This window comes from Felis catus, chromosome C1 (assembly GCF_018350175.1).
Source record: "Felis catus isolate Fca126 chromosome C1, F.catus_Fca126_mat1.0, whole genome shotgun sequence".
NCBI classification, from domain to species: Eukaryota; Metazoa; Chordata; class Mammalia; order Carnivora; family Felidae; genus Felis; species Felis catus.
Genome location: NC_058375.1, coordinates 8,376,644 through 8,404,491, shown reverse-complemented (window position 1 = coordinate 8,404,491; position 27,848 = coordinate 8,376,644). Strand labels below are relative to the sequence as shown.

At 53.8% G+C, this 27,848-nt stretch overlaps 1 protein-coding gene across 5 annotated transcripts in view; it reads right to left on the bottom strand.

Annotated features, from left to right (window-relative positions):
* Nucleotides 1-15,394: 15,394 nt before the first annotated feature.
* Nucleotides 15,395-27,848, bottom strand: part of DISP3 (dispatched RND transporter family member 3) — a 50,680-nt gene continuing 38,226 nt past the window's right edge. For 3 of the 5 annotated variants that reach the window (XM_019836155.3, XM_011284494.4, XM_019836154.3), the window contains 11 exons: nucleotides 26,206-26,319; nucleotides 25,298-25,434; nucleotides 24,012-24,196; nucleotides 22,086-22,216; nucleotides 21,834-22,006; nucleotides 20,758-20,884; nucleotides 20,099-20,244; nucleotides 18,687-18,846; nucleotides 18,026-18,139; nucleotides 17,398-17,564; nucleotides 15,395-16,621 (listed from right to left, as the gene is read on the bottom strand). In XM_019836155.3, the coding sequence (XP_019691714.2) occupies nucleotides 16,259-16,621; nucleotides 17,398-17,564; nucleotides 18,026-18,139; nucleotides 18,687-18,846; nucleotides 20,099-20,244; nucleotides 20,758-20,884; nucleotides 21,834-22,006; nucleotides 22,086-22,216; nucleotides 24,012-24,196; nucleotides 25,298-25,434; nucleotides 26,206-26,319 (1,817 nt within the window). In that variant the 3' untranslated portion in view covers nucleotides 15,395-16,258. The remainder of the gene's footprint in view (nucleotides 16,622-17,397; nucleotides 17,565-18,025; nucleotides 18,140-18,686; nucleotides 18,847-20,098; nucleotides 20,245-20,757; nucleotides 20,885-21,833; nucleotides 22,007-22,085; nucleotides 22,217-24,011; nucleotides 24,197-25,297; nucleotides 25,435-26,205; nucleotides 26,320-27,848) is intronic. The other 2 variants (XM_045035092.1, XM_045035093.1) reach the window with 2 other exon arrangements.

The window sequence follows — 27,848 nt, the reverse complement described above, 5'->3', positions numbered from 1 at the left end:
AGAGCCATGCCCCCAGCCAGCTCTTGTCTAGGATTTTCATGTTTCTGGCACAACTGAAAGAATTCTTAACAATAAAGCGAGGGAGAGAGGGATGGTTGTACCACAAAAGTAGTAAAAGGGCCAAGATTTTGAGCCCCAAGTCTCATTCTGTGGGGGAGAAACTTCTTCTAGATGGAGGCAGAACATCTCCCAGGGGAGAGATAGTGGGAGACTGCTTTGGGGAGGTTCCACCTCTCACGGAGTATTATCACCTCCATTCCTTCCTTTCCTCTCACCACGGCCCTAAAGAAGCCAAGAATCACGGAGATGATCTAGAAGTTGGGCAATTAAAGGTAGCTGTTTTCCATTCCTGTGATATTGAGCAAGTCACTTAAATCTCTCTTAGCTTCAGTCTTCTCCTCTAAAATGTGGAGATTATGGGGTAATGTGAGGATTAAATGAGATGATACTCAGGAAATCCTGAGCACAGTGCTGGGTACACTGTAAGCTCTTGATGACTAGAAACTATTACATGAGCTCTTTGGGTAGTCAAGATTCTTCTGATGTTAACACAAAGATGGAGGTCTTCGCATCTCTGAAATAGCCTCAGGTCTGCCCAGCCTTCTCTCAGTGCAGCCTGTGGAACTATTAGAAATGACAGGAGGCTCTCTTGCAGATTTATATGTATGGGTGAGCGGTAATTTCCATAACAAACACAACCACACACAGGCGGGGCACAGATACCTCCAAGGCCCAGGAGCTGCAAAGGGAACACCTACTAAATCAGGACTGGTGAATAAAGCCCAGGGTGTCTTCCTCCCCTTCCCCATGCTAATGAGCTGGTATATTCCAAATTATGAGCCCAGTGGAAGGGCCTGGCCATGATGGGATTTGCCAGTAGCCTTGAAACTGAAATAGCCATACATACCCACCAGAGGCTGCATGGAGTACAGGCATCTTCGTAGTACCAGCATACCTCCTGATGATGACCAGAGAGGTTGCAGAAGAGCCAGAGCCCAGCAGGGGCTTGAATGGGCTGGGAGAAGGGGAAGGGGATGTCTGGAGTGAGTTGAGGAAGGCTGTGCAGAACGCACTGCTGTGAGTTCCTTCTGGAAGAGTTAGGATTTATCTGAGTGAGTTGTAATTGCATCTATGTCCTCTCTCATTCAGTTGGTAGATATGTGAATGGTCCTTGTGATCTTGAGGCCTCGGTTTTCCCATCCTGAAAAGTGGGCACAATGATATATACTTTCCATACCTTTGGGGGGGTATTTGGGGAGTACAAGAGGAGATACAAAAGAATGTGGGAAATTGAGGTCCTAGGGCCATTGCAGATTTAGAGACTTCTTGAGCTAGAAAATCATGAGGTTCAGATAAACCCCTTCATTTTGCATTTGAGAAAAACAAGCCCCAGGGAAAGGAAAGGATTCGTCTGACATCTTCAAGTGAATTAGTGAATGAGATGAGACCAAGTGTCAGAGACCCTGACACTAAGCCATGTGATCTTTGTTTTTCCTCTCCTTGCTCAGTTTGCTCCCTTCCTGGTGGTCATATTGGATTCCAATTCCCATATTGGATACTTATGGCTGCTGAACCTAGTTGGATAGAGCATGGACTCACATATTATGCATTTGTGGTCTCCCTAGGTCCTGTGGATGGTCTGGGAAGTGATATCACTGTTACATTAATGCTTTAAATATCATATACATTCATGCTTTTGTTCACTGCATGATAGATAGTGTATAGTCTCCTCCATTGACATCCCATCAGCATGAGCCTACAATTCCCACTGACTTGGTAAAGCTTATTTCTCAGATGATGAGCCATGAGGAGTGGATTCAGTGCTCTGCACATCCTTTCTCCCCAAGCAGTAACCCATGAATTGAGAGAGTGAGAAAAACTGGTGTAAAAGAGGTAATAGATTCTATTTCTAGATGAGACAGGTGGCTCTGAAGCCACCACTTATTCATTCTTTCAATTGAATGAGCCATAATATGTGACCATGTGCATGTTCTCTCATAATATCTCACAATAACCAGTGTGTGGCACTGATTATAAGAGGAACTGGAGAACGGGAACATGGATGACTCAGACAAGTGCATCCTTAATTTTGGAGACAAAATTGCAAACGGTGGGAGGTGAGAAGGGTTATCATAACCATTGTCTCTCAGTGGACCTTTGCAACAGTCCAACTTGGTCTGCTAGCTTCCTCTCCCACTTCCCCAGTCCACTCTCCCCATAGGGGCTAAAAAGCAGGTTGTTTTAAACATAAATCGGATCACTCCCATGCTTAGAATCCAAATGTCTTATATGACCCACAAGACCCACGTGGACCAGTTCCTTCCTATTTCTCCAACCTTATTCCTCCAGGTCTTCCCCTCGTGCACTGCACTCCATCCGCATTGGGCTCCTTTCCACACTCTGAACATGCCACATTTGTTTCCACCTGAGCACCATTGCAGTTGTGGCACCCTTTTCTTGGATTGCATTTCTGCTAGCTCTTCATAAGTCTGACTCCTTTTCATTGTTCAAAACTCAACTCATTCATCATCTCTTCGGAGCAGCCTTCCTTGACTATCCTAGCCAGAGTAATTCTCACCCTGTCACCATAGCCCATTTCTCTGCTTATTTTCTTCATAGAACTTACAACGAACTGAAATTATCCTAGTTACTGATATATTTATGTAATTTTTGTCTTTTCCTCCCACTAGCCTGTACACTCCGTAAGAGCAGGGGAATTTCTTTGGCTCATCACTATATGTCCAGTGCTTAGCACAAAGCCTGGCACACAGCAGGCTTTCAATAGTCAAGGAAAGATTTCTAAATAATAACCTCACTTTTCACTCTCTCAGAGAGGAGGTATTCTTGCATGTAGGTTTCAGAGGGAAAATAAGTTTGGTCCCAGGGGTTCTGCTCTTCTACCCATGTACTCCACTGACAACTTTAAAATATGAGAAACTCCATTTACCTGGGCATTCCCTGAAGTGCAGGTCCCTTGGGAAACACGTGGATTGGAGGAAGGAGGTGGAGGTGGAAGGGAGGTAAATGTTGGGTGTTTTCCAAACCAATCTTCTTATCACACATACATTTTTAATGCTGTCAGAATTTAATTTGTTATACAAAGCTGGAAGCAGTCGCGTTGTGTGTAAATAGCAAACTGTGGGAAGATTGCTCTCTGCAAATACGTTTTGCCAGCCCAGTCTATTTCCATACCCATTAAATGCACGCGCCGCTGTCCCTGGTGCTGAAATAAGAGAACCAGCTGGGCACCAGGGCTTAGCGACGGTCCTTTCCCTGTCCAAGGTGCTGAAACAACCTCTGGGAGCTACCCCTGGCGTCTGGTCACCAAGCATAGCTGGATCACTGCAATGATAGCTGTTGGAAATCACAAGGCTGGACTATAATTCAATTCTAATTTAGTATGTCTTGAAATTAATCCAGGAGCTTCTGCGACAGCCATCCTATTCTGCTCTAGGGAGAGTGGCAGGGCTATGGGATGATGAGACCTTTTGGCAGCTCCAAGGGGCATGTCCAGCCTCAGGCGTTGTGCACCACATCAATAATGCCATGAGGAAGGACAGAGGTGTCACAGATTGTAGTTCACAGTCTCCACTCGCCATGATACCTGTCAGTCCAGCCTTACACTACGTGGTCTGTAGTGATGTCTCTGCTGGAAGATCCCATAGCTCATTATCCTCATCTGCACAATGAACAACTATGTTTCCATTTCCCTCAAGATGGAAAATAAAGAACAAAGGTTTGTAATTTTATAGCCCTTGACAAGTGAATGACAGGTGATGATTTAAATTTTGGACTGAGGGAGTGGAGTGACCATTTGAAAACATTTATTAATCATTTTGAGGAATAACTTGTATAAAGTACACAAATCTTAAGTATACAGCTTAAAAGTGTGCACGTGTGTATAACCACTTATCCAGATAAAATGCATAACATTTTCAGCACCACTTTCTTGTGATGCCTCCCACCAAGGGTAACTCCTTTTCTGACATCTGTCACCAAAGATTAGTTTTTCTTGTCCTTGAACTTCATATAAATGTATTCACTCTTCTATATCTGACTTCTTTCATTCAACATCATGTTTTGAGATTCATCCATGTCATTGCATATCAGTAGTTCATTCTTTTTTTATTTCTGTATAATACTCTTTTGTGTGAATAAACCACAGTCTATTGATCCATTCTACCATTGAGGGACATTTGAGTTGTTTCCAATTTGAGGCTGTTATGAATAAATCTGTGAACATTCTTGTGCATGCCTTTTGATGGACAAAGCACTCATTTATGTTGGGTACATACCCAGGAGTGAAATTGCTGATTATATGTATATTTGTATCAATTTACAGTCATTTTTTAAAAAAAGATGAATTTCTCCTTTGTGATTTTGCCTTTCTTCATTCTTTTGGTCAACAGAGAAGATGTTCTAGGAAAAACTCTGTTTAAATAATGTGGCTTTAGATTTTTCTGGGACATTTTATTGATTAATATTGATTAGTCAACTATTCCCTACTAATCTTTTCCTAGAAACCAGAGACATTCTTCCCTGAGACCTTTCTTCTCTTTGGTTATCACCATGACTGACCCCTGTAATGGAATGTGAATGAGATGATGCAGAGCTTATAATAAATAATCTTCTCCTTCCTCTGCATCAAGGTACAACATGTCTGAGAGAAGAATCTGGCCAAGAAGAGCTAGGAGCATCATATTTACCTCCCCCCACCTCCCCGCCAGTGCAATGAAAGAATTTTGGGAGCTCCACACACTCAAAGGTCAATTAAAAATCTGCAAGGAGTTTTATGCTCCAAGAACGGAATGGGGATGGGTAGCAGGGAAAATAACAAGGTCCTTATCCTTTGTTCTTCTCCATTCTTGTCTTCTGTCCAGATTTTATGAGATTTGGGAGCATTATATTCACTGCTAGTATACAATGTTTAGATAATTTTAGGGTTCAAATTTGGACTATATTATAGACAGCTCAACAATATCAAGGGCACACATGGAGTATTTTACAGATTTTCCTAAACATTGATCCATTCATTAGGAGACCAAATGCCCAGTCTGCCTCACCTCCCTGGCTGTTCTCCCTGGCCTTGAGGTCACGAGATTTTCCATTACACATTTACTCCTCTGTAAAATTTCTCTCTCTCTCTGTTGCTCTATGCTCTTTAAAAAAAAAAAAAACACTAGGTCTGTCATTCTCCTCACTTCTTTCCTCTGGACTTCTCATTTTCCCTCTCTGCTTCCCTTCCCACTTCCTTCTGTCAGGCATACCCTTTGGACAAAAGATCTCTGGGCTCAGAGCAGCCAAAATGACTGACGAAGAATAAAATGAGACCCTGATGTTCTCTTGAGATGGAGATAAAGTTCTTACAGCCCCTTTGGAGGTAGCAGTAGAGACGGATAATGGTTTGTGCTTTATGAAATGGAAGCAATCAGAACTATGTCAACAAGAACCAAAGACCTTCCATCCTGCCTTTCTGAGTTGGGGTTAGAGAAGCTCTTGGCTGAGCTGAGGGTTAAAGGACTTGAAACTTAGGATAAGGAAGGAAAGTAGAACACACTTGTGGTATACCTTGGCTTGGATCCCTTTGGCCTAGGGAGTTGGGGGTCAGGAAGTCATGGTGGGACAAGAGAGGGTGCAGTGTTCACCCTGGGGCCCTGGGTATCTTGGAGGGTCACACATATCTTTGACATGCCTTTAGGGAGTCCCTGTAGGACTGGAATTGAGGGCTCTGCCTGCCTCAAGGTTATTTAACTTCCTCATCAGCCATCAAGGCTACCTGCAGGTTATACAAAAAGTGATCTCCAAATCTGCCATAGCTGCAGGATTCCCCCCTGGCCCACCCCACCTCTCTGGCCTGAAGATGGTCACTGTCAGCACTTTCCCTCTCTATGTAGATCAATAGGGCCCTTGGATATGACCTCAAGTTCAATTATGGCTTCAATTATGGAATAAAGAGGCCGTTATTGCACACCTACCTCTTATTAAAAACACTGCACTGGGGGGATGGCAGAGACTGGACCTGGGGGGAGTCATTAGCCCACTAATTTGAAATCAATTTAAAGTGTATTTGCTTAATGGTATAAGCATAGTGAATTATCTATAAATTGTTAATTTAGTGGAATGTCACACCAGATTTTCGTTTTATAAATTGCATTTTGGGGTTGGCAAGTGTATATGTCCTTTCTCTCCCCTCCACCCTTGCTTTCTCTCTTCTTTCTAAAACAAAGCTTGATAATCTGTCTTCTGGGATTCAACCCATAACAGGAGGGTTGAACACAATTCAGGCCATAATAGGAGGCCTTGTGCACTCCTGCTCATTCTTCAGGAACCATGACGCTGCCTTGTGAACAAGCCTGGTGAGTGACATATGGCCCTGTGACCCTTGTTCCCCCAGCTTGACAGCTAGCCAAGCCCCCAAAGCAAAACCACTCAGTTAACCCACAGCTGACTGCAGACGCATGAGACAGTCTCTAGCATCAGAAGAACCACCCAGATTATCCCAGCGTAATTTAATCATGAATCATGAGCTAAGTAAGTGGCTATTGTTTTAAGCCACTAGTTTTTGAAGCGTTTTGTGAGGTGGCAATGGATAATTGGTATATTGAGACTCAGAGAGATCATGTGGCTTTCACAAGGTTGCACAGCTATAGGTGGAACCCATGCAGCCTGATGGTCTGATTATCACATGATGGGGAAAGGACCTGCCCCAAGGTATCAGATGTCCCAAAGTCCCCCTGGGTCAAGGGCCCTAGAGTCCCTTAGTGGGACCTCTGGAGTTCAGTGATTCAGGGGACAAAGATGGGAGGAGTCTTGCCTCAGCTCCGCCATTTGCTGTGAGATCTTGAGAGAAATCACTTCATCTTCCTGAGCCTCAATTTTCTCCTCTGTAAAATGGGGTGCTAATAGGCCTGCTTTGCAAAGTTGTGTGAAACTGGCGAGACAGCTTCTTATGGGTTGCATAGTGTTATACGCATTTTAGGGTGTCTCTATTTTTATTATAATAATGTCTTCTATGCTCTCTGTTCCCTTTGGTGCTACCTGCACCAGTGAGCCACACCGTCACTGCTCAGGGTGGAGGCAGTTGCATGCAGTAGAAACTGACGTTGGAGTCAGCCAGCCTGGGTTAGAATCCCACCACTAGGTGAAGATAGGTGACTCACTTTCTTCTCTGAAAAACGGGGATACAATCTTCCTTTCAGGGAGGGTAGTAGGAATGACATGATTTCAAGGCATGTGTAAGGGACTCAGTTATATCTCAGCTTCCCTCCACCCCTCCCTGTAGAATTCTGCCTGTTCTCACCAAGGGAAGGCAGATCTGCCCTGAAGGCACTCTGGCAGGCAGAGTGGAGTGACTGTTGCGGCACAGTCTGGTCAGAAGCCCTTCTCCTCTCCCCACACAAGCCAGATAAGTACAAGCAGCATCTCTGTCAGGTAGGCTTGTGCAGAACAAGTCCCTTTGACAAGAGGTGGGGGAGGAGGCTGAAGGCAAGGAAGGATGCAGGGTTTCTGGAGAGTAGAAGGCACCTGTTAATTCATCCCCCTGTAGAGAAGCAAAGCAGGGGCATCCTTCTGCCCCAGTTCTGATGAAATAGTTCCCATTTTACAAGTAGGCAGATGGAGGTTTGAAAGGGACATGAAATTCATTCAGTCAGCAAATATGTATAATGAATATACTCTATGCCAGGAACTGGGGATATTCAGTCTTTTGCCTTCATGGAATATGCCCTCGTGGGGAGAGAGAGACAAGTAGAAGGTCACTAAAAATACGGGGCACAAGAAATACAAAGGGCTGTGGGGTCACATCCCAGTACAGCCAACTCAGACATGGGGCAGTAGTGAAGCTGAATCCCAAAGGGTAGGAAAGAGCTATCAAAGTGCAGTAGGGAGAGGAGTGTTCCAGGCAGGGAGAACAGCCCACAGTGGAGGCTGGAGTCGAGTCAGAGCACTACATGCATCAGGACTGAAATAAATTTGGTTCAACTGAGGCCCAAGGCACAAAGTGGAGTCAGTAGTGTGAGATAAAAATGGGGAAGTTGTCAATGAGACCCTAAAAGAATTCGAAGACTACATGAAGGACCTTCAACTTTATTCTGGAAGTAATGGCCAATGCTTCAGTCAGCTATTGCTGCAATAATGCTGCAAAACAAATCTCTCCAAACCCAGTGGTATAAAACAACAATCACTTACAGTGTCAGCTGAGAGTCAGGTGATCTATGCTAGGACTAGCTTTGCTTGACTCTAGACTACAGCTTGGATCCAGTCTGTTCCACATATCTCTCAGCCTCCTAGAACAGGTGGGCTCCCTGGGACACATCTTTCTCTTGGAGAAGCAGAAGCTCAGAGGGCAAGTCCCCTCAGACAGACATATTTCAAGCCTTTGCTTGCTTCACGCCTGCCAGCATCCCAGTAGACAATGCAAAGTCATATGGCCAGACCCAGCATCAATGGGACAGGAAAAAACATTCCACTCACAGTTGGAGAAAAACTAATTGGGAAGCAAATAGTCCCTATTTATTGAACAGCTTTGCAACTTTAAGCACATAAATGCTACCCTGAGTTGGGAGAAATCTGTTATACAACAATGATGATGGTAGTGATGATGGTTTAGCAGATATCACTATGGCCAAGTCCTTGGCATTATATTATCTCATTTAAAATACAACAAGCATGCACCATGGACTATTCTATTTAATGGATGAGCAAACAGGTTAAGATAGAGCAAGTGACTTGCTCAAATTCACACAGCTAATGGAGGCAGAATGAGGACACAAAACCCGATTTCTAGGACTGCACACCAGCCCAGACACATAGCCTGGCCCCGGCCTTTTTCTATCACCCTGTGCCCCTACCAAGCATCCCCTCTGCCTTCCCAGCTACAAGGGGGAGAGGAAGAGGCATCAGGCAATGCCACACTCCTGGTCACTCCAAAGCCCCTGATTAAATTCTTTGGCTCCAGAGCAGGTGGTTGTCCCATGTTTCTGCTTAGAGAAGGAGGCAGGGAGGCTGCCATTGGCCCCACCAGCTCCTGGCAGTGCCTGGGTTCAGAGCACTTCAGCTGATGTTTGTAGATGCTTTTTCTGGGTGGAGGGTGCTCCCCTCCCTCCTTCCTCACTGTTCACCCTGCCTCACTACACCCTCCTCCAGTCTACCCTCTGCCCTGCAGCCAGAGTGAGCTCTCTAAGGAGTAGATGAAAGCCACATTTCTCCTCTGCTTAAAAAAACAATCATCCAGGTACTACATTCCTGCAGTCAAAAAAAAAAATCCAAGAATGTGAAAAGATTTATTAAAAAAAGTCTTCCTCCAGTGATTGTCTGCCATCTGCCTGGTACCCTCCCCCTCCCCCCACCCCGCCATGCCCACAGGTAACCAGTGTTTTAGCTTTTCTTGTTTCCTTCAGCGTTTCTTTATGCATATACAAGTGAAAATGAGTATATATCCTCTCACCTACCTATTTTTTTAAACACATAAGCTAGCACATTTTACACACTGTTTTGCCACGTTGCCCGATTTGATGTAGCTTGGTGATGTTTCGCCTGTTGGCACTTAGCTTCCTTGTTCTTTCTTTATAGCTATAGAGTATTCTATTGTCTGAAGGGACTAATTTATTTCATTGGTCCCTGTGTTGATGGACATTTAGGAGCCCCCAGTCCTTTGCTATACCAGACAAGGCTTCAGTGATTAACGTCTATACTTGACCAGTGTATGTTTATCTGCAGGCTAAATTCTCAGAAGTGGGTTCGCTTAGTCAAAAGGACCATGCAGTTGTGATTTTGAGTGTTACCGCCAAATTATCCTCCATTTTGAGTTGTTTCTACTCTTACCAACAATGCATAAGAGAGCCTGTTTCCCCAAACCTTGCCAACAGCGTGTGTTATCAAACATTAAGATTTTTACCAATTGGACAAGCCTATAATGGTCTCCTGCTTTAAAGAACCCTTCATTATATCCCCATTCCCCTGAGATAGAGTCCAGCTTCCTTGGGCAGTCATAGGAGTGGGCACAGCTTTTTCCTTTTTAAGAGTACTTTGTCAGCCAGGAAGGTAGATGTGGACATGACTCATAGTAACATGGAACATGGTGTTCCAGCAAAGAGCCATGCAAGAGAAGTGGAAGCCTTCATGGAGAAGATGGCATCTGAGCTGAGCCTTGAGGGACAGGCCAGAGTTTGACAGGTGTTAATGGGGGAAAAGTGAGGGGGACATGTACGTATAGTCCAGAATGGAGATGGGGAATGTCTGGGGCAGATGAAGAGTCTAGGATGGCTGGAGGACCTTGAAGGAGGTGAGCTTGAAGGGAGGCTTAAGGCCAGGTCATTATGGGCCTTGAATGTTATGTGCAAGAGTTAGGGCTTAAGCCTGTAAATATTAGAAACTCTTGAAGCCTTTGGTGGGGGCTATTTAGTTAGGACTCTTGATTTAAAGTGAAAGAGAACCTTACTCAAAGTGGCTTAAGGAAAAGGGGATTTATTGGCTTAAGAAAGAAATCTAGGCATGTCTAGCTTCAGGCATGGCTGGATCCAGAGGTTTAAGTAATGTGATCAGAAATTTGACTTTTACCCTTAGCTCTGCTTTCCTCTGATCTAGCCTCATTTCGAGGCAGGCTCTGGGCTCCTCCCACAACTTGGGAATATCAGTCAAAAGACAGTATATCTTTCCCATGATTCCAGCAAGTCCCCAGGAAGACACTCAATGGACCGCCTTGGGTCAGGTGCCCATCCCTCCACCAATCACTTTGGTCAGGAGATGGAATGTGCTTATTGTCCGGGCTTGGGTTACATACCCACTCACCTGGTGGAGGGGTGGGGGTAATGTAAGGGGGTAATTGGGGGAGCGTGTGTGTATGGAGGAGGGTGGCCTCAGCCTCACCTGCACCACACGTCCGGGATGCGGGAAGATCCTCAAAGAAAAATCAAGGTGCAGTGACCAGAGAGGGAAGAATGGGCTTGTATGGGAGACAGATTACAGGTGGGGAAGCCAAGAAGGAGACAGTAAAGTTTAGGAAGAGGGTGGGGGAAAGGAAGAGGCTCCCTTTGAGCCCCCTGTTGGGGGTGTGGTGGTGGTGGGGGGGCCCGAGCACCTCTTTGTGGCTGGGAAGCACACTCTGCCATCTGCTGCAACCTGGTCTCGGGATGCAGACCTAGTCTCTAAGGCAAATCCAGGCAGCCTTGGAGGGTGGGGCTGGTCAAAGACATCAAGCCCCATGCCAGCCTGAGCCCCTCAGGCACAGTGTGGTGTGGAAGAGGGAGGCTGGGCTCGTATTATTTCACGTCCACTGGGAGTGGTTGGCATTTCACAGGACTCCGCAGAGCCTTGAATGCCAAAGGCAATGGTATTTAGCCTGCTGGAGTGCGTGTGACCACCGCTCCGAACTCCTCTAGAGGCAAAGGAGACTTGGTTCTTCCTGAGCAACTTTCTGCAGGAACTGAGGCTGGCCTGCGAGGCCTGTGCAGAGGGCCACTCCGCGTGCTTCGCTCAGCTCCCTTTGATTCACCTGGTGGGTTGTGCGTGTCACTCTGAGCCAGATGTTCTCTCCTGGGCCGCGTGTTACCTCTTTCCATGTCTGCTGCCCCCAAAGCCTCCAGCCTTGCCCCCTTGAAGATCCAATGAATCCCTTCTTTTATGCCTAACATCAGCCTGCAGTAGGCTGTCCTTTGGCTCAAGAAGGCCTGTGTCTGGTGGGATCAACTCCCCAGAGGCAAGAAAACTGGTCCTCAGTCCCAGTCCCAGTCCCAGTCCCAGTCCCAGTCCCAGAAAGGGCCCTTTCTCCTCACTCTTCTTCCTCACTGCTGTCTGTTTGTGGTTATGTGTTTGAGGGTTTTTTTTTTTTAATGTTTTATTTATCGTTTGAGAGAGCGTAAGTGAAAGAGGGGCAGAGAGAGAGAGAGAGAGAGAGAGAGAAGGGGACAGAGGATCTGAAGTGGGCTCTGTGCTAACAAGCTGACAGCAGTGAGCCCAACATGGGGCTGGAACTCACAAACTGTAAGATCGTGACCTGAGCCGAAGTTGGACACTCAACTGACTGAGCCACCTAGGCACCCCGAGGGGTTCTTTTGTTAATTTTCCCCACCTCCACAGTAAGGTCCAGGAGGTCAGGGTCTGGGTCTGTGTTTGCGTTACCTTGTATCACTGAGGCCTGGAATGGTGCCTGGCACACAGTAGGTGCTCGGCAAGGAAGTTGTTGGACAAATGAACACACAGCTCCAATGGGTATTCTTCTGCCTGTCAGATGTGAACAATGATGGGAACAAGAGAGACTTGGGATGGCCACCGATGGTGGACGAAGAGGACAGCTGGACTTCAGGAGACTCAAATTCTGCCAGCATAGCAGTGGAAGGATTCGGAGCTCTGGACATCGTTTTGTCCCCTGCCCCATTTCCCAGGGGATTATATCAATGCTCAGTGGTTTGTTCAAGGTCACCCAGGCAGGGCTGGAACTAAGACTCGGACACTGGACTCTCAACTCTAGACCTGGTGTTCCTTTTTCTGAGAGTAGCATGCAGGCGGGGGACAGCAACTGAGGGACATTTGTCAGCTGGCCCTCGGGTCAAAGGTGGTGCACGCTGAGAGGCTGAAGGGGACAGAGAACATATAGTCAGGAGCCAACAGCCCTGGGTGGGAAGCCCAGCTCTGTCTCTCACAAGCTGTGTGATCTCAGCCCAGTTACTTTTTGTCTCTGAGCTTCAATTTCCTTCAGCAGTGAAAGAGAACAAAAACATTCCCTTCTGAAGCTGTGAGAATTCCCAAGAATGCATGGATAGGACCTGGGACGCAGTCGGCACTCCAAAAAAAGCTGGTTCTCATTAATAAGTATCTCCTGGCCTCCAAAGGAAGGAGGGAGAGAAGCTGGGGCTCAGGGAACTTTTGCAGGTGACAAGGGTCTCTCTCTGCCGGGCTCCCCTGGTGTCCCGTGGCCCTCCTTGGCCTGCTGAATGCCTGCACATCTTCACAGACCCCAGAATAACTGCTGTGCCCGAGCTAATGAAGGGCATCTCATTAATGCTCAGCAAAAGCTCATTAAAACCGTGAGCTGTGCATCAGTAGCAAAGGAAGGTCAAGGTTCTTTTCATGGGAGTTAGTGCCTCTGGGACTCTGCGTGCAAATATTCACAAACAAGTTAAAGGGCGATTTACTTGTAGACAAGTAGACAGTCAGGTGCGTGGGCCCAAATAGTCACCCACATCCTTCCCTCAGCCTTGCCTCGGCCCCCGCCCCAGGTGAGGAGAGCATTCCTGGCCGGGAGCTGGACAGAGCGGTCACCACACAGGGCCTGAGGGACCAGGACAGGTCAGCTTTGATGAGGAAATAAAGATCCGAAGTTGAGAATGCCACCCACAGAGGGGAAGCCTGGAAGGGAGGTGGGGTGGGGGGCGTGGCGGGAGAAGCCTGGTGCTACTGGAAACTGCCCTCCCCTCTGCGTCCCAGGTGTTCATCTGTGAGACGGGAGCCGAACTCACTGGAGAGCTAGAGGGGTCCCCAGAATAGTGCCCAGGCAGGGCAGCCCTAGTCAACTGCGGGGAGGTGACAGCGACACCAAGGCCTGGCTGCCTGCTCAACACCCCCACAACACTGAAGAAAACAGAGGCCAAGGGGAAGGAGGAGGAGCTGTTTCTTAAAAGGAAATGGGCTAAGAGAGGGTTTCTTTACAAATGGGCATTATTTGGACTGCATGCAAATGATATGCAAATGACTTTGCCTCCGCTTTAAAACTACGTTATTGGAGAGGCTATTAGACAGACGGGGCAGTCCTTTCTCAGAGCACCTTCCGGGCTGTCTTGTTGACTTGCCTCCCGGTCACCCCCTCCCGCCTGGGCTTCACCCAGAAGCTTGCCTGCTCCTCCCACAGTGCTGATCACTGGAAGGGGCACAACCCCGGAAGGGTCCTCCACGCTGCAGAGCCCTGGGTTCACCGGCCTGGCCTGAATCCCTGAGCAGCCCCTTCAGGGCTGTGTGGTCCCAAGCACGACCTGCCCCTGAGAGACAGTGCTCTTTGCTGGCCCTCCAAGGGCTCAGGTTTCACATAAGGCTGACGAGAGAGTGCTTAAGTGTGAAGTATGGTGCACATTCAACGGTTTCCATCTCAGATTTTCTAACCATAGGCCTCTCGCTCGATGTGACCACCAACCTTGAATGTCCCCATCATCAGGCTTTGTTATAATTCTCCCACAGGCAGTATGCCCTTACTGGCCGAGCATACATCCTGAGGCAAGCTGGCTGGGGGTAAAGTCTGGCTCCACCTTAACTAGCTATGTGACCTAGCCAAGTCCATCTCTTAGAGCCTTGGTTTCCCCGTGTGCAAAATGGGTATGCTAGCACCCACTCTGTAAGGTTAATGAAGGATCTATGCAGGCTGAGCCCTGTTCTGGGTTGAAATGTCCTCCTGAAAGACGCACTGAAATTCTAACCCTGGCACCTACACATGTGAGCTTACTTGGAAATAGGGTCCTCGCAGATGATAAAGTCGAGTCATTAAGACAGACCCTCATCCGATACCACTGGCGTCCTTAGAAAGGGAAAATGACGTCAACATCACAGAGAAAAGACGAGCACGAGAAGGTGAAGGCAGAGATTGGAGTGATGTGTCCAGAAGCCGAGGACCACCAAGGACTGCCAGCAACCAACAGGAGGCAGCAGAAAGGCCCAGAACAAATTCTCCCTTGGAACCTCCAGGAGGAACCACCCTGCCGACACCTTGGTTTTGGACTTCCAGCCTCCAGAACCGTGAGAGAATAAGCTTCTGTTGTCTAAGTGCCGCCCCCGCCCCCCACCCCAGTCGGTGGCATTTTGTTATGGCAGCCCCAGCAGATTAACACAAATCCCCAGAAGGACGTCCGGCACGGTAACTGGTACCATTAACTGCTCGGTGTCTGTCTTCACCATAGATGGGGGGGGGGGGGAGGGCAGCAGTCCAAAAGTCTGCTGTTGCCGGCACAAATACCGAGTCCCTGCTTGGTTCCAGGCGGGCACTAAGTGGGAACATGGTGCTGTGCTGCTGTTGTGCATCCCTGGACCCCAGTTAATATTTACAGATGGCCAGGTGAGCTAGCCCAGAGACCACCCTTGACGCCTTTCTCACCCTCAGGGCTCAGTTCCCGCTCAGGCTGTGTGCAGCTCCCCAAAGCCCAGGGGGCAGCGTCTGCCCCGAGGAAGGAGGCCAGTACCTGGTGCAGCACGCGGCATGCCAGACGTGCTCAAAAACGCCCCAGCCGAGGAGCCAGAGGAACCCCTTAAAAGAAGGCACATCTACTGAGCCCCACTCCCACAGAGCTACCCAAAGCCCCCAACCTCGCCCCTGTACGCAGAGCACTCTGGGACCTTGGTCCCTGGGGGGCCCAGGCCCACCCCCTCGCCTGCGAATACTTAGTTATCACGATTTGAAGAATATGGGGGAGCCAGCGATGTTACGATGCTCGTGTTAATGGCGGCAGTTTCCTGTCACTGGGATTGGAACCATCTGCTGTGAGATGCCGGCAGGCACAATCAGCCCCCATCTCCCAGGGGCTGCCTCCCCCAATTCCGGCCCCAGAGTCGAGTGGGGGAGCTGGGGACTTGGATCAGTGAGGAAGGCTGTGTTGGGGCCCTGCAGCCCCCGGGGAGAAGGAGCCTGTTGAGGCTGGGGCCAGGGTCGGGCATGCAGAACCCCAGGCCAGTCTCTGTACTCTCTGGCCAGGACCAAAAGGCCTGGGAGGGACCACAGGACCACCCAGCACTGGCCGCCATAAAGCTGGGGGAAGGGGAAAATAGGATAGGGGGTGCAAGGCCCCTGCCCTTGAACCCGCTGTGCTCTTCCTGCAAATTCCCCGAGGGAAGCATGGGACTCAGGAGGCAGCTGGGCTCTGTCACCCACCCAGCTACAGGTCAGTCAATTTGCCTCCTGGTGCCTCAGTTTTCACATCTGCAGAACGGGGGCCCTGTAACACCCTCATGCGAAAGCTGTCAGCACTGAGGCAGTGTGAGAGGGACACCCCCGTGGTGACCCGGCATGGAGGGGGGCTGGACTCTTCTGCTATCAGGGGATGTCTGGCACGGTGGTAGCCAGCTTCCCATCCAACTCTGGCTGGGCGCCGTGATGAAGGCAGTGCGGGCCACACAGGTGGGCATCGGCTCCCACGCTGAGCGACTTGGCGCCTTTCCAGCTCAGGCCTGGGAACAGAACGAGTTAGAGCCGAGCCAGGAAACATGTCTCTGGGATCAGAGAGAAAGGGCCTCATCCCACACCGGCTGGACAAAAGGTGCGTTAAGTCAGGACCCAGTGCCAGCGCTATAGGGAGGTCCCAGTGGGCAGGGGGATCTTATAGCCACTCCGGAGGAGCATGAGGCAGGCGGCCAGCCCCAGGGCCCCCGCCAGGAGCACAGCGCCCAGGGCTTTGAGGAAGGAAGTCCTGGTCCGGGTGAAGGAGCCGGGGGCCATGATGCCAAGCAGGGCCGTGCTGACCGTGAGCGTGTAGAGGATGGAGACGCCTGTGTTGAGCGCGACGATCTTGCCGAACTTGGCAAATGGGGCGATGATGCAGAAGAAGAGGGGCACCGTGGCGATGACCGTGGTGAGGGCGCTGGAGACGATGGCCACTCCCACGTGCCGCACGGCCTCCAGTGTCCTCCATTGGCGCTGTGAGTGGGCGTCCTGGTGTGGGGTGAGGGCAAGAGCTGGGGCCAGGGACGGACATGCCAGCGGGATCCCTCCCCGCCTGGGGCCAGCCCGCTCCTGGAGGCCCCCAATTCTGCCTCCATAAATGGGGCCAGTAACAGCACCTGCTCCCCAGGGTGGGTGTGAAGATGAACCAACTCCCTGAAGAGGGCGCACAGGCAGGCGCTTAAAGGTTGCTATGACGACCAGGCTAAGGCTGATTTGCATAGTAGGTCCTCACAAATGGCCCTGATTGGGACGGACCTCTTTCTTTTGACCAAAAGCACCTAAACACATAGCTGATTCATGTATTTATGAGCGTTTTCACACCACCACACCACCCACACCACACCACCCAGAGCTGGTGTGGGCACAGAGTACGTGACTACATTCTCACTAAGCCGAGAGGTCCAGACGGGTGGTTGGTGGCCTCAGAGTCACGACTGGAACAGCCTGCCCTGCTCCCCAGGCTGGAGAATGAGACTCGGACACAGGGAAGCAGGAAGGGCCCTTGGGCATCAACAGGTCCAACCCCTTATGCTCATTAGAGAAACAGGCTGGGGGATGGACCCGCCCAAGGCCCGGAGCGCTGCTCGGTGGAAATGCCTTAGGACCCGAGTCCCCTGGGCGAGGAGACTGGCCGTGGAAACCTCAGCCCCTGGAACGCAGTCTGGTTGGGAGCTGGGCACCAGGGATGTCCAGCTGTCCTGGAGGGTCCCTCCGCTGCACCGGGGACGGGAGATGCGTTGGGGTAGGACTGGCAGGTCGCTCACCTCAGCCTGGTGCGGGGGCAGGTTCTCTCCGGCCAGCAGGTAGCCCTCAACTAGATGGACGCAGTAATCCACGGAGGAGCCGACGAGGATGGACAGGGAGATGGCCTCCACAGCACCCATCTCCCAGCCGCTCCAGTACATAATGGTCACCACAAGGCAGACGATGCCTGCAGGGGGCAGGGGGGGAGGCAGCTTGGACCCAGCCTCACCCACACAGTCCTGGAGGGGTCCTGGGCGAACTCAGAGGGCCCCCGGGGAATGGGGCCAAGCCTAGAGTGGAGCCCCCACTTCTAGACACAGGAGGGACAAGGAGGGCCAGGGCCAGAGAGAAGCGGACGCTCCAAGTGGGGGGGGACAGGTGCGGCAAGGGGTCACTGGGCCAGGAGCTACTACCCGGTGACACGCGGCTCCCTTGCGGGAGCACACACGCCCGTGGGGCACCGTCCTATGCACGCCTATGGCTGAGGGTCTTTCTGCCTGGGAGGGAGGTGGGGGTGGTTGCGAAACCTTCACCGAGGAGATGTGACAGTTAAGGGTGGAGAGAAACCTGCCGACCGGAGGCCACTAGCAAGGCCCCTGCCCACTCCTGGCCCCACAGCCTGATGCCTGTCACCCCTCTGCCACATACCCAAGATGCTCAGGAGCACAGGCAGCAGGAGGAGCACGTGGGTGGTGAACACGGCCACGGCGGCCACACAGATGAGCAAGGACAGGGCCAGGCCGTACAGGGCGCTCTGCACCCCTGGAAGGCAAGAGCAGACGGTCCTCAGCTGGGCTTCGTGGGTGCGGCGCCTACAGGCCCCCCTCCCCTCCGTGGTTCCGAGGTTACTGGGGTTCCACGGGAGGACACGGTCACCACTAGCTGTGTCACTCTGGGCAAGCCATGACCTCCCTGAGCCTCACCCGTAAAAGAGGGCAATCACAGCCCCTACCCCACAGGCCTTGTTGGGAGTTTAGAGGGAACGTGGGTCAGGCCCTCGGCACGGGGCGTGGCACCGGGAAGGCCCAGCATGACAGAGACCTGCCATGTGGTGATCACTGTTACTTTCTAGGCGGCCAGATTCAAGATCAGAGAACGTGGCTAGGTACCCCAGGGCAGGAGACCCCAGTTCTGGCCTCCGATCTGGTTGCCTCAGGGCTCTTGGCCAGGACTGAGGAGGTGACAGGCTGTAGCTCAGACAGGCCCTGCCCTGCCCTCCCCAGCCCAGGTCACCTCCCTGTCCCTGCCCCCCTCCCCCACCCGCTGCCACCGGCCCGGCCCCGGCGTGGGGGGCAGGGCTGCCACTTGCCTATGATCTCCATGAAGATCTGTTTCCAGTGCTCGCAAGTCTGGAAGCCTCGGCGCAGGGCTGAGCCCTCAGGGAACGTCTGCAGCTGCTGCTGTAGGAAGCTCTCCCAGCGCAGGTAGTCGGAGTATGTCTGGAAGGAGGACTTGCCCTTGTACGTGGTCTGTGGGGCACATGAGTCAGTGAGACGGGCAGGGGGCGGTGCCCACTCACCCTTCCCAGGTGACAGCCAGTCTGCTCTGTGGCAGATGCGGCCGGCCCTTGGCCACCTGCACACAGAGGATGCTGTGCGTGGGGGCGGAGGGTGCCACAGTCCAGGATTACCTCCCACCAGCCTCTGAGTGCACGTGCGATCCTTACAAGGGCAGCAGGTTCTGATGTAACCACAGTCCCCGTCCCTTTCTAGCAGAGCCCGCTGCAGCTCCCAGAGCCCCCTCGCTCTCACGCCACGCCCTCTGCACACGCTGTTCCCTCTGCCTGCACAGCCGGCTCCCACTTGGCCTTCAAGGCTCTCACTAGGGTTCTGTCTCTTCCAGGAGCCCTTCTTTGATTAACCAAGACAGGCCTCTGCTGGGCTCTGCAAGGCCTCGGTGCTTCCCCATCATAGCTGTTGTCGCTGCCCAGCAAGCTGCTCGTCTCCTGGTTGCAGCGTGAGTCTGCTTCACAGCCCCCAGCTCTGAGGCGCCGTTCGGGGGAAGAGGCAGGCACTCACCCTGCTCTGGGACCTTCACGTGTATCCTCACGGACCCCGTTCTGCAGAGGAGGAACCTGAGGCCGGCAGGGATACGTGATTTGCTCAAGGACACAGAGCACACCAGGATCAGAGGTGGAGCCGGACCCTGGGTCTCGGCACACGGACAGCAGGGGCGGGCTTGGGAAGCCTCGTGGAGCGAAGTGCCAGGGCCCTGAGGTCCGCAGATGCCCAAGTCAGGGTTCTCATGTGCTCACGTGTGCGTGCGTGTGCGTGCGTGTGCACGTGGGAGTCCAGGGAGTGTCAGGATGAGAGAGGAAGTAGTGATGTGCGTGGATGGCTGGTCCTTTGGCTTCCAAGCTCTTCCGGGGCAGGCCCAGCACCTGGCTCTGCGACCCACAACCAGGCCCCCCAAAGGGGCCCTCAGAGGGGAGCATCCTAGACTCTCACCAGCCCCCAACCTCATCTTCTCCCCAGCCCATCTGCTCCCCAGCCCAGAGGCTGCAAAACGACACACACCCTGGGCGGGTGGGAACCGGCAGACAGCTGAAATCAGAGAAAGGGCAGCGCCCTGTGGTCAGGTGGCCCTGGTTTAACACCCGATGCTGACACTCATAACCACGTGACCCGAGCAGCCCCTCTGGTCTGGGCCGGGGGCGGGGAATCAGGGGACACACGTGAGGCGAGCCCTCGGCACTGTGCCTGGCTGGCCACGGGAGCTCACCGACTCAAAGGCCATGGAGATCCACTGCACTCGGCCTTCCTTGACGCCCACTGCCCCGTGGGACAGCTGCCCCGGGAGCAGGTTGGGCTCCGGCAGCTCCTTGCATTCAGGGTGCAGCATCTGCAGGACGGAGGAGGTGCTGTAGCCTGAGGGGAGAAGGGAGACAGGTGGTCGGGGAGGGGACCCCGGGAGAGCACCCCTGCCCCACCCCATCCCCCCCCACCGGACGTGTGTCCTCACCCACCGGGTGAGAGTGTGGGAAGGGTGCACGCCCTTCCCCCAGCCCCCCCAGCTTTCAAACGTGTCTGTAACCAGTGGCAGTGCCATTAGGCAACTTACAACAGTCACTTGCCATCGGGGTGGAAAAGGACATCTTGTGCCCCCTTGAGCAGAGCCCTGGCAGGGCCTCATCTGTGTCAGCCCCGGCCCTGGCTCCCAGTTCTGGAAAAGCTACTCCTGCAGGTGCCCCCACACATGTGCACGTCTGCACCTGTTCATGTTCACGCATGAGCCCACTCGGGAAGAGTCACGCACCCCTCACCCCAGCGCGGATGCAAATTCAGGCACAGATGCATGTCTGCAGGACACGCGCCAGGCACACGTGTGCTCACGGCTGTCCACCCGTGGAGCCTCCCCAGCCTGTCCTCCCCCCTGCGCACCTGAGGGAAGGCACTGGGCCCCGCCTGGCTTCACCAGCTCCGAGTTCCCCGCGATGGCCTTGCAGAGGCGACACAGGTGCCCAATTTCTTTGAAGAGATCAAAGCTGCTGTCATAGATGACACTGCCCTTTCCCAAGGAGACACAAGCGGGCACAGGCTGCTCAGTGAGTCAGGAACTCGGCCCTGGGCCCTGCCCCCGGGGCCAGAACCTCCGAAGCTCCCACCACCATCACAGACACTGTGCTGGAGCCCCGGGCACAGTTGCCTGAGGTCCCTGCCCGAGTCCACTCTGTAGGGCTCCCACCACTGCCCACCCTGCACGGTGAGCCCCCCGGGCTCACCCCTGCTTTTACCCACAGGCTCTCACGGGGGCTTCCTGCTCCCTCCCCTCCCTCTGCACATCCAAATCCTTCACCCACTTCCCCAGTGTGCTTTGTCCCCTCCTCACCTCCCCACCCTCCTCTAAACACCTCGGGATCCTCGGTCTAGACTGATCACACAGATCTCAGACTGTTCTGGCTCCCGAATTACTTCGGGAAAGATTCCTGTATACTCAGCTGGACTGGCTTCTCAAGGCAGGAGCTATGACCACATCCACAGCCCTGCTTACCCACTCTGTGCCAGGTGGACCCAGCCATGGCTCCGTCCGTGTCTCTCCCTTTCAGACACCCGAGAGCCCAGCACAGGGCACAAGTGTGTACAACGGAGGAGACAGAGCGGAGGGCCCCTCAGTCAGGCACGCAGCAAGGGCTGTGGGCGCAGGGAGGGCCTCCTGCAGAAGGAGGGGGTTTATACACCTGCATTCTCCCTCAGCTCCGTTCCAGCCCCTCATGGTGAGGGGGCAACCAGCTCAGGCCCAAAATGTACCCAGATTCCTGGGTGATTCTAAGAGCTCAACCCTGATCACTCCTCAAGAGAAACAGTGCCCTCAAGAGCCCATGGTGGTCCCGTCTGAGCTCGGTGAGCAAAGGAGACAGGAGGGGGTGTGGGGAGCAGGGCTAGTGGCCACCCGAGCCTGGTTTGTGACCCTGGTGCAGTCGGGTCCTCCGGCATCTGCTCAAAGTGGGCCCACGTACCGGGTCTCCGATGACATGGTTGTCCACCTGCCGCGTGCGGTTGATGCCAATAATGCCAAAGACCACGAAGACCATGGCCCCGGTGTCCACCAGCGGCCGCACGGCTGGCTTCCCGCAGCCGGTGTTCACGCAGGGGTTGAAGCCGAAGGTGGCCGAGAGGCGGGCCTTGGGCACTGCAGAGGGAGTCACGTCTGTACAGGAGGGCGGGGCCCGGCCTCCCCAGGCCCCAAGGCAGCCTCCCCGTGCACGTACCTTTCTCACTGGGCACATAGAAGAAGCCTTTGGTGGGGCCGTCGGGGCTGGAGCTGAGCAAACAGCCTGGAGGCGCGGCGCACACACGCCCGTGGAAAGGGGGCTTGTGGGACTGAGCAAAGTACACTTTCCTGTGGAGGCAAAGGAGCCGGGCTGAGGCTGGGAAGGCGGGGAGGAGCCTGGGAGGTGAGGCAAGCACAGCCATGTGTGGCTGCGAGCAGGGGCTAGAAGAGTGCAGGGGACGGACTCGGGTCCCCCAGCACAAGGATGTGGTCTCAGGTTGGGGGCTGGGCTCTGGAGGCCACTTCTAGTCTGGCCACTGCCAAGGCTCTCCCCAGGGCTGCCTCACAGCCTTCCCCTCTGCGTGTCTCCCCACCTGCTGCGTGAGGGGTGAAGACCAGGTTTCCAAACCGCCCTGCAGGGGGTGCAAGAGTTCACAGAGGGGCCCCCGGGCCAGCCTCAGGGTTCCTGCTCAGAGGCACCCTCACCTTAACCTGAACAGTCACTGAGCCTCAAGATTCTGTCTGAAGCAAGGGTTCCGCGGTTAGCTTGTTCACCACTGGACCTGATGGAGCTCAAGGTTCTTTCTAGAATGTTCTAAGCTCGTCCAGGCAGCCTGATCCCAGTTGCCGTTGTGTCCTTGCAGAGCAAGCCCAGCCCTGGCCTCAGGGGAGAGCGGGCAGAGGGACCCCCACTGCCCGAGCCAGGGTACCCGAGGCTGGAAGGACCCAGGGAACCCGTCTCAGTCACCTCCCCACTCCCCCCCAACCTCTGCACCACTGCCCTCTGCCTCAAGTGGAGTCCAGCTTTTGTGGGTGCCTGGTGCCCTGAGGCCAGGCTGTCAGACACCATAGCCCCATGTGTCACCAGCACAGGGACCGCACTGCTGCTCTCTGGGCACGTATTATCATTTGTAACGACATCACGGCTGACTTGTTAGCTGCTGTCTCCCGCTAGCCGGCCTAAGGGTAGGACCCACATCTGTCCTGTTTACCACCGTATCCCCAGGACTAGCACGGTGCCGGCACACAGTCGGTGCCCCACGTTTGTTACGTGAATGAACGATAAAATACAGCCTCAATGGAGAAATGAATGTGGGGTCAGAACACAGGGATAAAACCTGGGAAAGAGGTGCCCCCAGCTGCTCAGAGACCCCCCCCCCCTCTAGTGCACAGGCACAGAATCCCAACACTCATTAAGTATTTTGGGGCACTTATGTCATACCAGGCACTAGGCAGGGCCTGGGGATACGACAGGTAAGTATAATAGACACAATCCCTCTCCTGTCTCCTTATGGTCGGGGCGGGGGGGAGGGCGGTGTTTTCTGAATTGATTATATTGGGAGAGAATGTGAAGAGTGCCTTCGAGAGGACGTACGGAGCGCACACGTCCATTCATTCGGCAAGTGTTAGCCGAGCGCCCCCTGTGTGCAAGACGTCGTGCCAGGTGCGAGGGACGGAGCAGAGGAAGCAGTCAGGGCGCCCATGGAAGGATGCCCACATGCTCCTGACGCAACACAGCTTATAAACCAGCCGGTCAGTGTGTTTCCAGGTGGTGATGGGGCCAGACTGGGAGCAGGGGGTCCCTCGCAGGGAGAGAGAGCGGGTGTGGCTCTTCTGGATGGAGGCGGGGTGGGGGGACAGCCTCTCCCCGGGGGGGGGGGCATCTGAGTAGACCCCTGAACCCTGGAAAGAGGCCAGCACGTGAGGCTCGCGAAGGAGCTACGGAGCCAGCATGAGGCAGAGCGGCAGAGCAGGTCACGGGCCGTCCTCCGTGCCTGTGTTCCCCGCGCCCCGGTCCCGGGCACAGAACCACTTGAACGCGTGTGTGCACGCGGACAGGGGCTTCCTAAAGGCGTCTGCTGACATCCCTGGAGAGAAGGGGGCCGGGCTGGCGGACACCGGCTTATCCGCGATGCTCTGTTACCGGGTGTGCTGCTGCTCCTTGGCGGCCGCGTAGAAGCTGAAGTCAAATTTCCAGCCCCGCTTGGCGTCACAGGCCAAGGTTGTCACCATCCACTTGCGGGAGGGGCTCGCCGCCTGGAGCAGCCCTACTGTAGACATACAAGCGGTCAGCTTCTTGGTGAAGTTACCCAAAGGCGCTCTATACACCTAGGCAGTGGAGCGACAGAGACAAGACACGTGACTCCGGGGGGCTGCCTCGGCCTGGGCCCGGCCTCAGGCTCCGCGCCCTCCCCCTCCGAGGCTGGTCCCACCCCGTCCCCGTGCCCACAGCTGGGGACAGAGGCTCAGGAGGCCTGGGTTCGAGTCTGCACATTGGGCAAATCCTTCCCTCCCTGTCTGAGCCTCAGCCCTTTTCTGCAGCTGAGCACCTACTGTGTGCCAGGCCCTGAACACACAGTAGTCAGCAACATGGGCTTGGTCCCTGCCCCCCGGGGGGCTGCCGATCACCATGGCTTTGGGTTCTTGCAGGGGCTGTGAATTAAAGAGTCAGGATGATAAGACACGGGATAAACGAGCAGGGGAGGAGGAGGGCGAACCGAGCGAGAAGTGCGCGGGCACAGGGCCCTGTGAGGAGGTGACAGTGACGCTGAGGCGTCAGTGAGGGGCCTGCCATGCATTAAGCTGGAAGGAAAGCTTTCTGGGAAGTGGGAACAGCAGTGCAAAGGCTCAGGGTCAGGAAACGCCACAGGCATCTTTCAAATGGAAATATAAAGCCTGAACACAGGAACTGATGTAGGTAACTACGTCCCCCAGAGGGTGTAACATGTCAGAGAAACACAGGTAACCCCTGACAGGGCCTGGGTTGGCCCTCAGAGGCTCTTTGCTGGGGTGCGGGAGCGGCTGCCAAGAACCACATGTAACTTGCCGAGCAGCACTTGCTGTGTCTTGGGTGCTACATGCCATGCAGGCCTCACTTCATGGACCTCCGACCCTGGCTGTGCTTTACACACCCCGTTTCACAGATGAAGAAACTGAGGCTCAGAGAGATTAAGTAAGCTGCCCGAAGACACCCAGATTACAGATGGCAGAGCCAGGACTCGAACCCAGGTCTGGCTGACTTGGGAGCCCATGCTGTCCCCGCTCTGTAGGTGCCGCAGACCTGGCTGGGAGAGGGTCCTCATCTCCTGTAGCAGCTCCATCCTCGCAGACCCCGCCTCCCCCTCCCTACATGGCCAGTGCCCGCCAGTGCGGCGTCGAGGGCCACCTTCCTCGGCAGCAGCGGTTCAAGTCCGGGCAGCCCGGACTCACCTGAAAGGAGGGCACCTCCCCGTCCCCGGGGGACACGATCTGCCAAGGGGCAGGCAGGCTGGCGTTGAGGGAGAACCTGTACACGGCCGGGTGACCCTTACTCTTCACCTTGGAGACATACACGGTGCCTGGGGAGTCTGGGAGACAAACGAAGGATGGAGGAGGGCTAGACAGTCACCCTGACCGGCTTCCCTGACCCCGGAGCAGCCTGCTCTCTGTTCCACATCAGGGCTCAGCTCTGAATGCTGGCTCTGCGCCTCTCTATTGGACCGAGCCCACGGCAAGCTGGGGGTGCTGGTGGTGGACGCGGGGATGGGTTGGTAGCACAGAAGAAAGGGAGATGGCAGTCGTCACCAGTTTGGGGTGGCGGCATAGGTGGAGGGAGTGACGGTGATGGTACGGATCGTGGTGACAAGGTGCAAGCAATGTGGGCAGTGCCACCCAGGGCGGGGCGCGGGCTGAGCGGTGGGGCCGGAGCTGGGAGTGACAGTGGTAGGCACAGAGGAGTGACGACAGCCAGGGGATGACAAGGACACACAAAACTGCCTCAGGGTGGGGGCTGATTCCTACACGTGTCCCAGCACCCCATCTGTGACAGAGACCCGGGCAGGGATGAGCCACCCTCCAGGGCTCAGGACACCCCTGTCTTCCCCCAGACACTCAGGGTGGATCTGTTGCACGGCGGGTTCCTAGGGCACCAGAGCCTGGCTGTGGTGCTGGCAGGAGGGGCCCTGAGGTCACCCCCCCCACAACCCAACCCCTCCTCAGTGACCCCAAGAACACAGACTGTTGTTCTCCCAGGAGACCCAGGGAATGAATGTCATCTATCTCCACAGGACCTCCACACCCCAGCATCAGGCAGGATCCCCCAGAGCCCCCACCCCAGCCAGAACACATGCCCCACTTACCCTGTGGGGTGGCCTCAGGCCGGCTGGCCCAGGAGACCCCTGAGCCCCGCTTCTTCTTCTCCAGGGACGTCCGGATGTTGTTCTGCAGGCTGTGGGGTTTCTCCTGGAACAGACCTGCCCCCCCACACGTCATTAGGGACACAGGGCCTCCCTGGCTGAGCCTGGCAGGGGAGGGCAGAGACTGGGATGGATAACAGCCCCAGGGACATGGGCCTCAGGGCTCTCAGCTTAGGGGGAGGAGTGTCAGGGGTCTGAAAGAAATGGGATGGAACTGAAAAAGTGCCAAATATCGAATTTGCAGGAATCTTTATTTAAAATTTTTTTTTGTTTATTTTTTTTGAGAGAGAAAGAGACACAGAGTTCTAGCAGGGGAGGGGCAGAGAGAAAGAGGGAGACACAGAATCCGAAGCAGGCTCCAGGCCCCGAGCTGTCAGCGCAGAGCCCGACGTGGGGGCTCGGGCTCCTGAACTGCGAGATCGTGACCTGAGCCAAAGTCGGATGCTTAACCGACTCAGCCACTCAGGCGCCCCTGATTTCGCAGGAATCTTAAGGCAAAAGAAAGGCACCTGTCAGAAAGGAGAAAGACATGCAGACGCATTCCCTCGTCCTCCTCGCCATGCCTCACGTCCCTGCTCTGGCAAACGGGGTGACCCCGAATCTCCAGAGGGTGGTGGAAGGACCAGACGGGGTGCTGCACCTCGTACACGTGGCTACATGTCTGGTTCGTGATAAATGCTCAATTAGTGGGAACAATGAGAAAAGGAACATCATCAACTAGCACAGATGACAGGGGACTGTCTCGTTTTGCCTCAACCACCGCGGATGAATTTTCTGTTTTCTTTGTTGTTTTCTAATGAGAGAAATTTGACACCTTCAAAGATGCAATCTTCACAATAATTCTAGAAGGTCGCTATCATTAACCCTGCTTGACAAAGGAGAAAGCAGAGGTTCAGGGAGGTGCCGTGACCCGCAAAGGAAGTGAGAGGCAGAGCCTCATTCAGATCCAGTCTCATTGGCCCTGCAAGCCCTTTTTGGGACAACATGAACAGGTCCCTCTGAGAGGCAGTTCAGAATGCTGAGAGCTACAAGGGGCTGGGGGCTGGACTTGGGCCGGCATCCTGGCCCTTCTCCAGATGATTCCAGGAGTTTCGGCACTATCCTGGGTTTTGTCCATCTGTGAAATGGTAGTGGATGTGGCTTTTTGACTCTGGGCCCTGAGGGATGGCAGGTGGCCTCATAGCGGCAGTAGTAATGGAGTTTGATGCATGTGCCCGGGCGGGCAGGAGAGGAGCCGGGGATGTGGCAGGAGTGGGGGGGAGGGGGTTGGCTCCAATTTAGGAGGGGCTCTTCAGGCACCTCCCTGAGCCACACTCGATTATCATGCATTTGGCTAATGCCAATACCAAGGGGAAGGCCAGGTTAATACGGACACTGCCCTAACTAAACGAAGGCAATTAGAGCGGTCAGCGGATCCTCTCCTAGGAGCAGGAAGCACTTGCCCAAGCATCTTCTCCTTTGGTTCTAACTGACCTGGCCAACTTCCCTGCCCCCAACGCTGACCTCAGGCTCTCCTCTGGACCAGACTACCTCTAAGGTGAGGAGACATCTTTAACTCACCTCTTTGCTCATCCCTGACACCAACT